Below are 13497 nucleotides of genomic sequence, written 5' to 3'. Positions count from 1 at the left end.
ACATCCTTAGGTGACATCTTCTAAATGATTTTTCGTTTTTCTATTTTCTCATTCTCAATATTCCAAAACTACTTAAAAGATGACACATCATGTTGTAAGAGAAAATTGTCAAAATTTAGTATTCAAAACATCATTGTCCTTATTTTAATTTATTATTGATTATGAGATATATTATTAACTTATTTATACTAGACAATTTCAAAATCAACCTACAACTTTTTAGTTTTGGGGAGAATTAATGTTTTTAGTCCCTCAATTTTAACGTAAAATTAAAATTTGTTAAACTTTGATACATTTTAGTCCTCAAACTTTAAAAATGAATAAATGTAGTCTTTTTAACCCAATTACGCGTTATTTATTTTTATGTGTGAAATGTGTTTTTCAGTTAACAATGAAGCAAAAACATATCAAACGATGTAAACAACTCAAATGCTAGCATTGAACACGTTTGACACATCAATTTTTTTGAACATATATATTGGGTTAAAATGATTACATCCATTCATTTTTTAAGTTTGTGGACCAAAATATATCAAAATTTCGGATATAGACGAATTTCAATTTTAGGTAAAACATATTTAACCCTAAAAACTAAAATGTTGTATGTGGATTATATAATTAGCTACTATTATCTTTATAATAATGTTTGATGAAATATGTAAATACCTTGATTGTACTATTATAAAAAAAAAGTCAAATTAATCAATTTTGATTGTATTACAATAAATATATAAAATAATAAATTAAAAGAATAAAATATTATTGAGTGACAAATCATCCCATGATAAAATCGGATTACAAAATTTAACCCGATTTATGATGATAAGTGAACCCATATGAATTAGATCGACCACTTTGATAATTTTATATGTTCTAATCATACTTTCTATGAAACATTCCTCTTAATTGAGTTCTTAAAGCGAATCTTCAACCTATTGATAAAGAAATAAAAGGATTATGGTGAAGTTTGTTGCCCAAGTTTGTTTAAAATCCTAGGACCTCAAATGCCCAATTAACTATTATCTGCACGTAAATTGACTCTGACAAGTGCTTCATGTATATAACAAATAATAAAGCTAGATTACAGTTAATTAAACTCATGACAAACTACACACAAACTCCCACAATGCTAAAATGACCTGTTGTGAGATAAACTGTTAATAACATTGCATCCCATTATTTTCTATTTTAACCAAATTTATGTGTGAACGATAAAACTCGGAAATTTTTATCATATTTAGTATAAATCATTAACACAAAAAAGGCCTTTAACGTCACCCCAATAACGTCTGCCTAAAAAAAGCCCAACGTTAAAAATAAGCGGTGGCATTTTTGCAAATAATGAGACATATTTAACGTCTGACCTGGAGTGGGCAGACGTTACTTAACGTCTGTTAAAAAATACCCCGACATCACTCAAAAAAGGACGTCGGCCCCTAGCTCGACAAACGTCCCTTGACGTCGGACCAGCGCGCGCCAGACGTCACTTAACGTCGGCCCCTCCCACCCCCGACGTCACTTAACATCGGACATAACACCCCCGACGTTAAGTTTCAGCTTATCTCTGCGCGAAACGCAGAAACCCTCGCGCTGTTCATCGTTTCCGCGAGAGTTCCCGCCGGCGACGCCATTTCCGACCCCCTCCAGGTGAGTTTCGAAAGGTTTTCGCCATCAAACTTGTTGGGGTTTAATTATGGGTTGATTTTACGCGTTTTGAACCGATTATTTTCCGTTTTCATCCCCATTTGCAGCGTTTTGAGATTCGTCCCACTTGCTCTTCGTTCCCATTTGGCCAGCAGTGTGCGGAGACCCTAGACTTCCTCTCAAAGTTCGTCTTTCAATTAGAGGAGGTTAGTTTTTCATTGTATGTATATATTTGTTCATTGTATGTATAGAATTACTTGTATAATTTATAAATGTCATTATAGTTTTAGTCTTAGACTATTTTTATATTTTATTTAAAATTTTATAATAATATTTGTAAAATTAGTAAATAAAATTATATTTATTATTAGATATATGCATTTTAAATAATTCTCATTGCATTTTATTTTTGAATATTATTGTTGCAGTGTTATTTTATATATGTAGATTTATTATACTTATAGTATACAGTGAGCGAAACTTAGTTCCCGTTTGAGATTTAATACAAATGATTAAATTTTTAATCGTTTGTATTAAATCTTGAATTGTCCGATTGGACAGTTTGAAAAAATTATTTTTCATAATTTGCTACAATGTGTATATTGAGGTTTACGCATAAATTTCATAAAATTTCGATTGAAGCTAATTTGTGTTGTTCTCTGGATGCATACTTGATTGTGATCATGATTAATCACTTTCATTTCGTGTACTTCAGAGACCAATGCGAAATGCTGTCGAAATTTTGTGAAATTTATGATGTTTGACTTATTTGTACATGTGTTAGCAAATTATGAAAAATAATTTTTTCGAATAGGTGGGGCCTCACCTTGTGAGATTTAAAAGTTTGAGATTGATTGAGTTTTTTACGAACATATAGTATGGATCGAAGCTGGATGAATGAGCGTCGCATAAGTGAAGAGTATGAAAAGGGGGTTTCTGAGTTTTTGCAATATGTTCAAGAACACGCAATCTCAAGTAACGGGACATATTTTTGTCCTTGTGTTCGTTGTCTTAATCAAATACGTCATGACTTAGGAACAATGCGTGATCATCTATTCATCTTTGGTATAACGAGAAGTTATACACTTTGGACTTGGCATGGAGAAGTATTAGACAAGCCTACAACGTCACGAGGAACAGATTATGTAGACGACTAGATGAATGATCATTTAGAAGATATGGTACGCAATGTTGGGGAGGAGAATTTTGGAAAAGTTCATTTATATGATTCTCTTAAGTCCGATTCAGAGGAACAATTGTACCCAGGATGCACTAACTTTACGCGACTGTCAGCAACTTTGAAATTATTCAGTTTAAAAGCAAGGCATGGATGGACGGATACAAGTTTCACAGAATTGTTGGAGTTGTTAAAGGAGATGCTTCCAGAAAATAACACGTTACCTATCCGTAATTACGAAGCGAAGAAAGTTTTATGTCCAATGGGTTTGGAATATCAAAAGATACATGCATGCCCAAATGATTGTGTTTTATACAGAGACGAGTTTGCTTCACTGAAGGCGTGTCCAACATGTGGTTTATCGCGGTTTAAAAAGAAAATTGATGGAAATAGTGGCGATGAAGACAAAGATGGTCCACCTGCTAAGGTGATGTGGTACCTTCCTATAATTCCTAGATTCAAACGACTATTTTCCATTAAAGAAGATGCAAAAAACCTGAAATGGCACGTTGATGGAAGAAAGTGTGATAATCTTCTTCGACACCCAGCTGATTCTCCACAATGGAAGAAGATTGATGAAACATTTCCAGAATTTGGTGCTGAGCCAAGAAACTTAAGACTTGGACTTGCTACAGATGGTATGAATCCTTATGGGAACTTAAGTAGCAAACATAGTTCATGGCCAGTTTTGCTGATGATTTACAATTTATCTCCTTTGTTGTGCATGAAGAGGAAATATATGATGTTGTCTATGATGATATCGGGTCCTAGACAACCTGGAAATGACATTGATGTGTACCTAAAGCCGTTGATCGATGATTTGAAACTATTATGGGAAGAAGGTGTCGATGTGTATGATTCATATTCTGAAGAATTATTTTGTTTGCGTGCAATGTTGTTTTGCACCATAAATGATTTTTCAGCATATGGAAACTTGAGCGGTTACAGTGTTAAAGGTCATTTTGCATGTCCCATTTGTGAAAAAAACACGAGTTATATTCAATTGAAGCACGGTCAGAAAACTGTGTATACAAGACATCGAAAGTTTCTTCCTCGAAATCATCCTTATCGTAGAATGAAAAAAGCATTTAATGGAAGTCCTGAGGATGAAGTTGTAGCGAGACCCCGCAATGGTGAAGAAATATACAACCAAGTGGAAAACATTGACATTGTGTTTGTGAAACATCCAAAGAAAAAGACCACGGAAAAAAGCATTTGGAAGAAACGATCAATCTTCTTTAATCTTCCATATTGGTGTAAACTTGATGTACGGCATTGTATAGACGTGATGCACGTTGAAAAAAATGTATGTGATAGCGTCATCGGGACTTTACTAAATGTAAAAGGAAAGACTAAAGATGGAGTTAAAGCACGACAAGATTTGGCTGAAATGGGCATCCGTTCTGAGTTACATGCACAATCAATTGGAAGACGAACCTACCTGCCTCCAGCTTGTCACACTCTTTCTAGAAAAGAGAAGCAAATTTTTTGTGAGTGTTTAAGAAGTGTGAAGGTTCCCCAAGGTTACTCTTCAAATATTAGTAGCATTGTTTCTATGCAAGATTTAAAGTTAGTCGGTTTAAAGTCTCACGATTGTCATGTGTTGATGCAACAACTTTTACCAGTAGCTTTTCGAGTCATCTTACCTACTTCTGTCAGAGGTATTCTAACACGTTTGTGTATGTTCTTCAATGCCATATGCAAGAAAGTTATTGACCCTCGAGTGTTAGACGATTTGGAAAATGAGGCCATTAGACTATTGTGTCAATTGGAAATGTATTTTCCACCTTCATTTTTCGATATCATGGTTCATTTGATAGTTCCTCTTGTGAGGGAAATTCGATTATGTGGGCCAGTTTTCTTGAGATGGATGTACCCAATGGAAAGATACATGAAGATCTTAAAGGGATATGTCAAGAATCAGTATCGACCAGAAGCTTCTATTATAGAGCGGTACATTGCAGAAGAAGCCATTGAATTCTGCTCAAGTTATATGCCAAGTTGTGAACCAATTAGAGTTCCTAAGACTAGACATGAAGGTAAATGTGAAGGTAAGGGTGTGCGTGGAGTGAAGATTCAAAGTGTTAGTAGAAAATTAGTTGATCAAGCCCATTTGTACATCTTAAACAACACTGTAGAGGTCATTCCTTACATAACGCAACACATTGATGAAACGAAATCAGCACATCCACGAATGAGTGAAAAATGGGCACTTAATGAACATAACAAAACATTCTTATCATGGTTTAAGAAAAAGGTTTATGCGACTCCAAATGTTTCTGAAACTCTATTGAGGCTAGCTCGTGGACTGAACAATGATGTCATTACATATGGCGGGTACTACATAAACAATCATTGGTTTTATTCAAAGATGGAAGATGACAAAAGTAGAGTTCAAAATAGTGGGGTTACACTTCAAGCTGAATCTGTACATTTTGCCAGTTCTAAGGACAAGAATCCAGTTACAGCATCCATGAGTTACTTTGGAATAATACACGAAATATGGGAAGTTGATTATGTGACTTTTAGAGTGCCAGTTTTCAAGTGTAAATGGGTTGATAGTAATTCGGGTGTTAGCACAGATGACTTTGGCTTTACTTTGGTGGATCTTAACAAGATGAGTGATACAAATGAACCATTTATTATGGCTAGTCAAGCAAGACAAATTTTTTATGTCATTGATCCAGCCAATCAGAAATTGTCAGTTGTATTAGAAGGAAGAAACATGCACGTAAATGATGATGAAGATTGTCTAGACATACTTGAGACAACGTCTTTCTCATCAAGAACCATTCAAGACAAAGTTGATGATGTAACTGATGACATCCATGCTATTCGAAGTGATCACAATGAAGGCATATGGGAGAACACAATTTCTTGATAGGTGTTTATTTAATAATATTGTCACATTTACAATTTTTTATTTTTCTTCCTGTTTTAATATAATAGAGGTTAATTGAGTATATTTTCATTGTTAACATTTCCTAATGATATGTTTCAGGTATGACAAGCTCCGGATCAGACTAGGAGGGACCTGGTAGATCTGTGACTCGGTTGCCGGATGTCACAAACCGACGAGAGAGGATGCCGGTCCACATTGATCCTCGATCGGGTGAACCCAGTGGCCCTTGGGAAAAAAAGTACCGTAGCTACATAGGAATGTTGGCCAAAATGAAAGTTTCTATTGCAATTGCATGTTGGGATGACGTCGCGGAGGTCGAGAAGAACCTCCTATGGCAGGATCTTGTGGTATGTTTACTTAAACCAACTATAGTATTTTTTTATGTTACTGTTAACATAACATATTTTATGTTTTAAACAGCATAAATTTGAGATTACTCCGAACACTGAGCGAATTAGAAAGAAAGTCTTATCTCACATAGCCACCAGATGGAGGGACTTCAAGGCAAGGCTCACACGTTTATATGTGTTTGGAGATAGACAACATGACACTCCTTGTGAGAAGTACAAAATCTCGGAGGAGGAGTGGATGCAATTTCGTGCATGTAGAGAGTCTGGAGACTGGCAGGTTTGTTTGTTAAATTTGTTTATAGTGACACTAGTCATACATTTCTGTATTCAAACTATTAAATAATGTTATGTGTGACAGGAAAAAAGGACAGCAGCTCAACAAAGACAAAGGCTTAATGATACACCACATGTACTCTCTCGAGGTGGTTATGCATTATTGGAGAAAAAATTGAAAAAGTCGCGTGCACAGTCTCTGGGACTTGAGTCCCCTGACCTAGTGGATGCAATTCCTAGATACGAGATGTGGAAGGCTGCTCGGACTAAGTCCGATGGGCAAATGACATCACAATCAGCTCAAATCATATCTCAAAAAATAGTAAGTACAAACCTTATTTGACTATCATAGTTCATATGTTTCTCCTTTTGATTAAACTTTCTTTTGTGGTGTAGGATGAATTAATTGAGCAAGAGACTCAGGGTTCGTTTGTTGGCCATGGTCGGGACGATATACTCACAACGGCAATTGGAAGGCCAGAGCACCCAGGACGTGTGCGTGGTATTGGAGGTGCCATTGGTCTTCGAGATTACTTTGGTCCTCCACAAAGACGTAATGAATCGTTGAGTCAAGAGGCCTTGAGGAAGATGGAGCAACAAATGGAGGAAAGATTCAACCAACGCATGGGAATTATGGAGCAACGTTTTATGGAACAACTTCAACAGCAACAACAAATACAAAGAACACTTGAAGAAAAGCTTCAGTCCATGCAGCAACAGAACATGGAATTACCCACTCAAGCTCCAACAGGACAACGTGTGAGTACAAAAGGCTCATGCTCTGGTGTAGATCATACTGACTACACAAGTCAGTATGAGCTATTGGTTGATGAAGACCCCCCGCGCGTAGTGGCCATAGGACGACAACTTCAGGGTGGGGAGACTATCCATTGTGTTCCTCTATTGCCCCATCATGTGCGTGTGATGATTGATGAAGTTCGAGATCCCCATGCCCAAGTGCCTGTGCCAACTTCAGAAATCCAATTTGTTGGGGAAGCTTTAGGCACATTTATTGCTTGGCCTAAAGCATTGATCATGCCATACTTTAGCCCACCAAAGGTATTATGACATCATGTTTTTAGTAATTCAATCTTACAATTTATAAAACTTTTAACGTCAAACCTTTCTAAATCTTTATTTCAGTCCACTCATCCTGAAAAACAGCTGGTCCGACGTCCACGTGTTATACGTGAAGATGATGAAATGGCGGAAGCAGAAGATGATCCTCTAGGAAAGCTGCTTCTGAAATTACACAAGTTGAAAAGAGGACCGGTAGAGCTAGAGTGGGAGTTAAGAGTATTTGGCCTCCATTGTCATGTCCCATTGTACATAAACCTGAATGATGCACTAGAGATCATTACAGGAGACAAGATGTTAAATATTTCAGTCATACAACTATGGTGCATGTAAGATTTTTTTTATTGTATTTCATATTTAAAGCAAGGAATTGGTACCTTTTAATATTATACCTAACTGTCTTCTTGTAGGTACATGGACAAAGTCATTGTGGACCAAGGTCGATCTTCCGTCTATGGATTCATTGAACCTCAAACAATTCAACCTTCGGGAAACTCACCTGACCAAATCAAACTTTATTTGCAAACATGGATGGTTGAGTCAAATAGAGAGATCTACTTTGCACCATACATTGATTCGTAAGTGTTTTTGCTAATAATATTTTGTGAAGTATTATTAATTATTTTGGCTAAGTACTTGTGATTGATGGTAGGTATCATTGGCAACTTTGTCTCATCATTCCAAGACAATGCCTAGTTGTATGGTTTTGTTCATGCCATAGGAAGATTCCACCAGCTTTTAAAAACATGTTACAAGAGTAAGTATTTTTTTTTTCAATCCTAACTTATGTATCTACTTAGTTATAAAAACTTACATATGTTTTATGTTTTCAAAATTTCATTAGAATTGTGGGTAAGCCTAGAGGCCAACAACTTAAAGTCATATATCCAAAGGTTAGAACTCATTCATTTTAAAGTTATTAATTTCTGTATGTCAACTTATGACTTTGATGTGTTTATTTTATTTGTAATGTTCAGTGTAACAAGCAAGAAGATTCATGGGAATGTGGATATTATGTCATGTCTTGGATAAGAACAATCATTTGAGCTGCAGTTAAAGATGAATGGATAGAGGTAATTATATATATCTTTCACATATTATAAATCATATCAAACTTTAAAGAATGATATTCATACATAATGAAATTGTATTACTTTTTCAGCGATTCAAGAATCCATCACCTCTGCCAGATGACATTATCCACACACTAAGACAGGAATGGGCGGCATATCTATTGGAGAGATGGAGTTGATAGCACATGAATTAGAACTCCTTTCAAAAACTTTATTGTACAAGAATTTCATGTTGAAATTTTTAGTTTGTTGTTATTTAGATTAGTTTAGAATATATGTTGAAACTTAAGTTCTATTATATATAACTGTAACTCCAGAATTGTGCTGAAAGTATTATGAAATTGTTCTGGGAATTTTCTGATTTTCAGGTGTATGGATGTTGTAAAAACAGTCAAATTTTTTTTAAAAAAATGGAGCAGTTTGACGTCTGGTGTGCCCTGACAGACGTTATTTAACGTCTGACCGTACCAGGGCCGACGTTATTTAGCGTCTGACGGGCTCTGACAGACGTTAAACTGCTCAGGTTTTTCCCTCATTTTAGCGCGAAAATTGACGTCTGTGTTGCTAGCCCCCGACGTTGGATAACGTCGGACTCCCAAAAGACCGACGTCAAGTGACGTCTGCTATTTTTCCGACGTTATTTTGACGTCACCCGATACGACGTCAGTGTTTGAGCAGACGTCAAAAGTCAAAAATGTCGGACATTAAAAGGCTTTTTTGTGTTGGTGAATTGTACACTAAAATACCAATACATAACTTATCCCCAATCATAGTTACCACCATTATCTTTAGTATTTTAATTAGAATTATTTTCGTCGTCTTTTTATGAGACAGACTCCAAATTGTCGGTGGTATTGGTACGATTCTTTTATATAAAAGTTCCCTTAAATGAAATACAAATTATTGATGATTGAAAGTTAAATAAATTTTTTAAACTTAATTAAGTTTTAAGTTCGTTAAAAATTTGTGTATTTTCAATTTCTTATTAAGTTTTTTTATTTTACATTAATACTTAATTTAAATAAAATTTCAAATGGTTTTTTATTATTTAATTTTTTGGTTAGTTGAGTGATGCAAATATTATCTTGTCTTATTATATATTTTTTTTAATCTTTGTTTGTTTATAAATGTGAGGATTTGTAAGTTATTATACAGTAAAAGTTATAAAATCTCAAATATTTTAACATGTGAAAAAAAAAAATGTCGAACAATATAAAATTATAATTAATATTTAATCACATCATTTAAATCTCCGAAAAAATTAAAATTAAAATTAAATAAAAAATTTGAAAACTTTTAAGTATCTAATTTACAATAAAAATTGAATAAGGACTAACTTAAAAATATTTAAATTTATTTGAAATTTAATTAAGTCTTTTTGGAGAAAGTATAAGTTATTTCATGAAATGTGTACTTGCCTAAGAAAATAATTTAACATGTTCTTTTTAATCGTTGTTTGCCAAATTGGATTAGAAATTGATCTAATAAAATAAAATTGATTCTAAATATCAAAGTTCTCTACTAAAGCGTTTGCATATATTTTCGTAGTGTAAGCATGCCAACAACTTTTGTCAGAATATTCAAATCATATTTGATTAAAAGGCAATAGTCATATTATAGTTGTGTGTTAGAAATCAGTATTCAATAATGAGAAAAAGTAATCCCGATGCCAAATACACTTTCTTTTGTTTAATAATTTTAAAAAGCACGTTTTGAATTATGTTAATAAATTAAATTATATTTCTATCCTTTCTTTTATTTTTAAAAGTCATTTTATTTTTTATATCTCTTAAAGCATATCTTGTATTCTTAATCTTATTAATTCAGATCAATATTATTCGTATAAAATAATGGTTTTTGGAACATTACTGAACCAATTTATACCGGTTCAAGATACGAGCGTTCTCATATTTCATTTACACGCATACAAATTAATAAATCTAACATGTTTGTAAAAAAAATATAATTACTAATTTAGTTCTTAATTTTTTGAGCTCAGTTTAATTTGGTTCTTTCATAATTGATTGGTTCAATTTAGATTCCTAATTATTTAAAAATGTTCAATTTGATCTTTTTTGTTAAATTATAGTTAAAACTGTGTCCGTACGGGACATGTCTCAAGCCATAACATTTTTTACTTTTTTAATTTCTTAAAAATTTATAAACTGTCACGTGTCAATTACGATCTTGTCACATGACAGTTTACAATCGTGACACTTGTTAGTAGTAATAATTGTTTTCAATTTAGTTCTCTATTCAAATTTTTTGTTCAATTTAGTACCATATTTTTTTACAATGATCCAATTTTGTCATCTTCAATTTGAGACCAAATTAGTAAATAAATTTAATTACAACTTATATATACATGTTACAATAATTTTTTTGAATATATACATCAAATCACTCCACCTAAATACTCAAATTATTTTATTTTTTACATTTTTATCTTTTTTATTTTTTACATTTGAAATTTGGCTTAATTACTGTTTTAGTCCTCGAATTTGTTCTGAAGTCTCAAAAAGGTCCTCTAAAGATCTGGAGTCTCAATTTAGTCCTTTAATTTTCAAAAGTGACTCAATTTGGTCCTTTCCGTTTAAATTGAACAAACGCCGTTCACACAGTACTCACGTGGCATAATTTAACGGATACGTGTCAAAGTTTTTAAAAGGGGGTGCAATTGACGTGACATGAGTTTTAATGAAACCCTAAATTGAGTAGGAAACCCTAAATTGAGAAGGTTTTCTTCCTCCTTCCCCTTTTTTTCGTTGCTGGTGTGAAATCCTGCAGGTGGCGATTTTATTGTGGTTTGAAGCATGTCACAAGTGAACTCTTGTTGTTCTTGCACGTGTTCAGGTAATGGAAATGGTGGTTTGTCCTTTGTTGGTGGTGGATGGAAAGGGTTGGGTGTAACTCCAATTTGTCGGTGTGGAGATGTTGCTGTGATTAGAACTGCTAGAACAACTAGGAATGCTGGGAAGAAATTTTGGGGATGCCCAAATTTCAAGGTTAGTTGGTTAAGTGTTGTTGCAGATTTGTTTTTTAAAATTATTGATTGTAATTATTGTTGAATGGTATTTGTCTTTGCTTTATGAACAGAGAGGAAATCAAGAATCTGTTGGGTGTAATTATTTCAAGTGGTGTGGAGAAGATGATATTGACCAAAGAGATGGTGTTATCTTCAGCCAGAATAAGGAGATTTGTAGTTTAGAAAAGAGTATTAAGTTGTATGAGAAATGGGTGAAATGTTTAATAGGAGTTGTTGGTGTTGTTGTTGTCCTTAATATAATCTTAGTTTCAGTACTGTTGAAAAGTCCCTAAATTGTTGTGAAGGTTGTATTTGGTATGTTGTGCAATTATGTAGCTTGTTTTGGTGTGATATATAAAGTTTCAAATCACAGTGTGTTCTGTATTGGTGAATTTGTTATCTGTGAAAATCTGTTAATATTAAAAACAATTGAAAGAAAGGGGCCACATGAAATGCAAGATATGTGTGTTAATATGCGTGCAACACTAAAATAATGAAAGGGGCCATATGAAGTGCAAAATATATTCTGAAAGGGGCCACAGGAAGTCCAAAATATATTCCTTTATCTAAATAAATTCAACTGGTTTTGAACAAAGCCTGCAATGTTAACCCACATATGGGTCCACTTTAAGTGGTACATCCAAAAGTAATTCCAAAATAACATCAAGTGTTACATCCAAAACTAAATCCAAAGTGGATACAGACCACAAAATACATTAAATACAACAAATACTACATCCAAAATACATCAAGTACTTCACGGTTTCCAAACTTGCCCCCTCCTATGTGGAAGTTTCTGCCTCATGCTGGGTCTGCCACGCGATGGGGGACGTTGTGGTGCATTTGCTGTTGCAGTGGGATGTGATGGAAGTGGTGGAATGGCTGTTGCAGGTGGTGGAATGGTTGTTGCAGGTGCTGGAATGGCTGTTGTAGGTGGTGGAATTGCTGTTGCAGGTGGTGGAATTGCTGTTGTAGGTGCTGGAATTGGTTGATTTGAAGTTGAAGCTTGAGTCAAATTGACAATAAAGTAGACAGTGATCAGTACCTTGGAACCCAATATTTTGTTAACTGCATCTCCTTGTCTAGTCTATCTCGAATTTTAGGGCATATTGAACTTTAAAAAGAACTTACTTTCAATTTATTACTTGCCCATCTATTCATCATGTACAACCTTATTTCTTCAAGCATGGTAACTATTGGCTTACTCCTAGCATCCACTAGCATGCTGTTGAAGGCCTCTGACATGTTGTTCACTAGTGAGTCACATTTCACAGTGGTATTGAACCTTGATCTTGACCAATACCTTTATCAGTTTGCACCAATTATCAGAATTTTGAAATCATAAATGAAAATATGTGCACGATCAGAAACAAATCATAAAATGAAAAACTGGTACTGGAAAGTTGAAACTGCTATAGGTTTCGTGTTTAAATCAGGAATAGATACTATAGCAACTAGTTTTTACTGCAGTAGTGCATTAATTCCAAATTTGCCTTGCTATGTACTTTTCCTAATAACCTTTAACCTCATATCAGAGTGTTGTGAGTTAGTTTCTAATCACACCTATTATTACTTTGCACCAATTATCAGAATTTTGAAATCATAAATGAAAATATGTGCACCATCAGAAACAAATCATAAAATGAAAAAGTGGTACTGGAAAGTTGAAACTGCTACAGGTTTGGTGTTTAAATCATGAATACATACTATAACAACTACTTTTTACTGCAGCAATGCATTAATTCCAAATTTGCCATGCTATGTACTTTTCCTAATAACCTTTATCAGTGTGCACCAAATGAAAATGTGCAGAAAGTTAACAAACATCCAAATACTTGCCTTGGAGGAATAGCTATTAAATGTTTGAATGCATCCTCATTAACTTCTTTGATCTCCAACATAACCTTTTCCCATGCTTGTGGATGTGTGCAGTAAGCAGCCCTCCACATTAAACGTTTCAGAATCTTCCCTGGAAA

General features: G+C 34.1%; 1 protein-coding gene and 1 pseudogene across 1 annotated transcript; both read left to right on the top strand.

Moving 5' to 3' along the window:
- The first annotated feature begins 2786 nt into the window (after positions 1–2786).
- LOC146884792 (uncharacterized) lies at positions 2787–5702 on the top strand. Its single transcript, XM_085675679.1, has one exon. The coding sequence runs from the start codon at positions 2802–2804 to the stop codon at positions 5700–5702; it is 2901 nt and encodes a 966-aa protein (XP_085531805.1). The 5' UTR covers positions 2787–2801.
- A 106-nt stretch (positions 5703–5808) lies between these two features.
- Positions 5809–12513, top strand: LOC114195055 (uncharacterized; annotated as a pseudogene).
- The last annotated feature ends 984 nt before the right edge of the window (positions 12514–13497 follow it).

This window comes from Vigna unguiculata, chromosome 7 (assembly GCF_037176805.1).
Source record: "Vigna unguiculata cultivar grain cowpea cultivar isolate G323 ecotype 2 chromosome 7, ASM3717680v1, whole genome shotgun sequence".
Taxonomy (NCBI): Eukaryota; Viridiplantae; Streptophyta; class Magnoliopsida; order Fabales; family Fabaceae; genus Vigna; species Vigna unguiculata.
Note: the sequence above shows the minus strand (reverse complement) of the source record. Positions and strands in the feature narration are given on the sequence as shown.

Coding starts and splice junctions, on each gene's coding strand:
- LOC146884792 (XM_085675679.1), top strand. CDS start 2,802: ATGAATGATCATTTAGAAGATATGGTACGCAATGTTGGGGAGGAGAAT.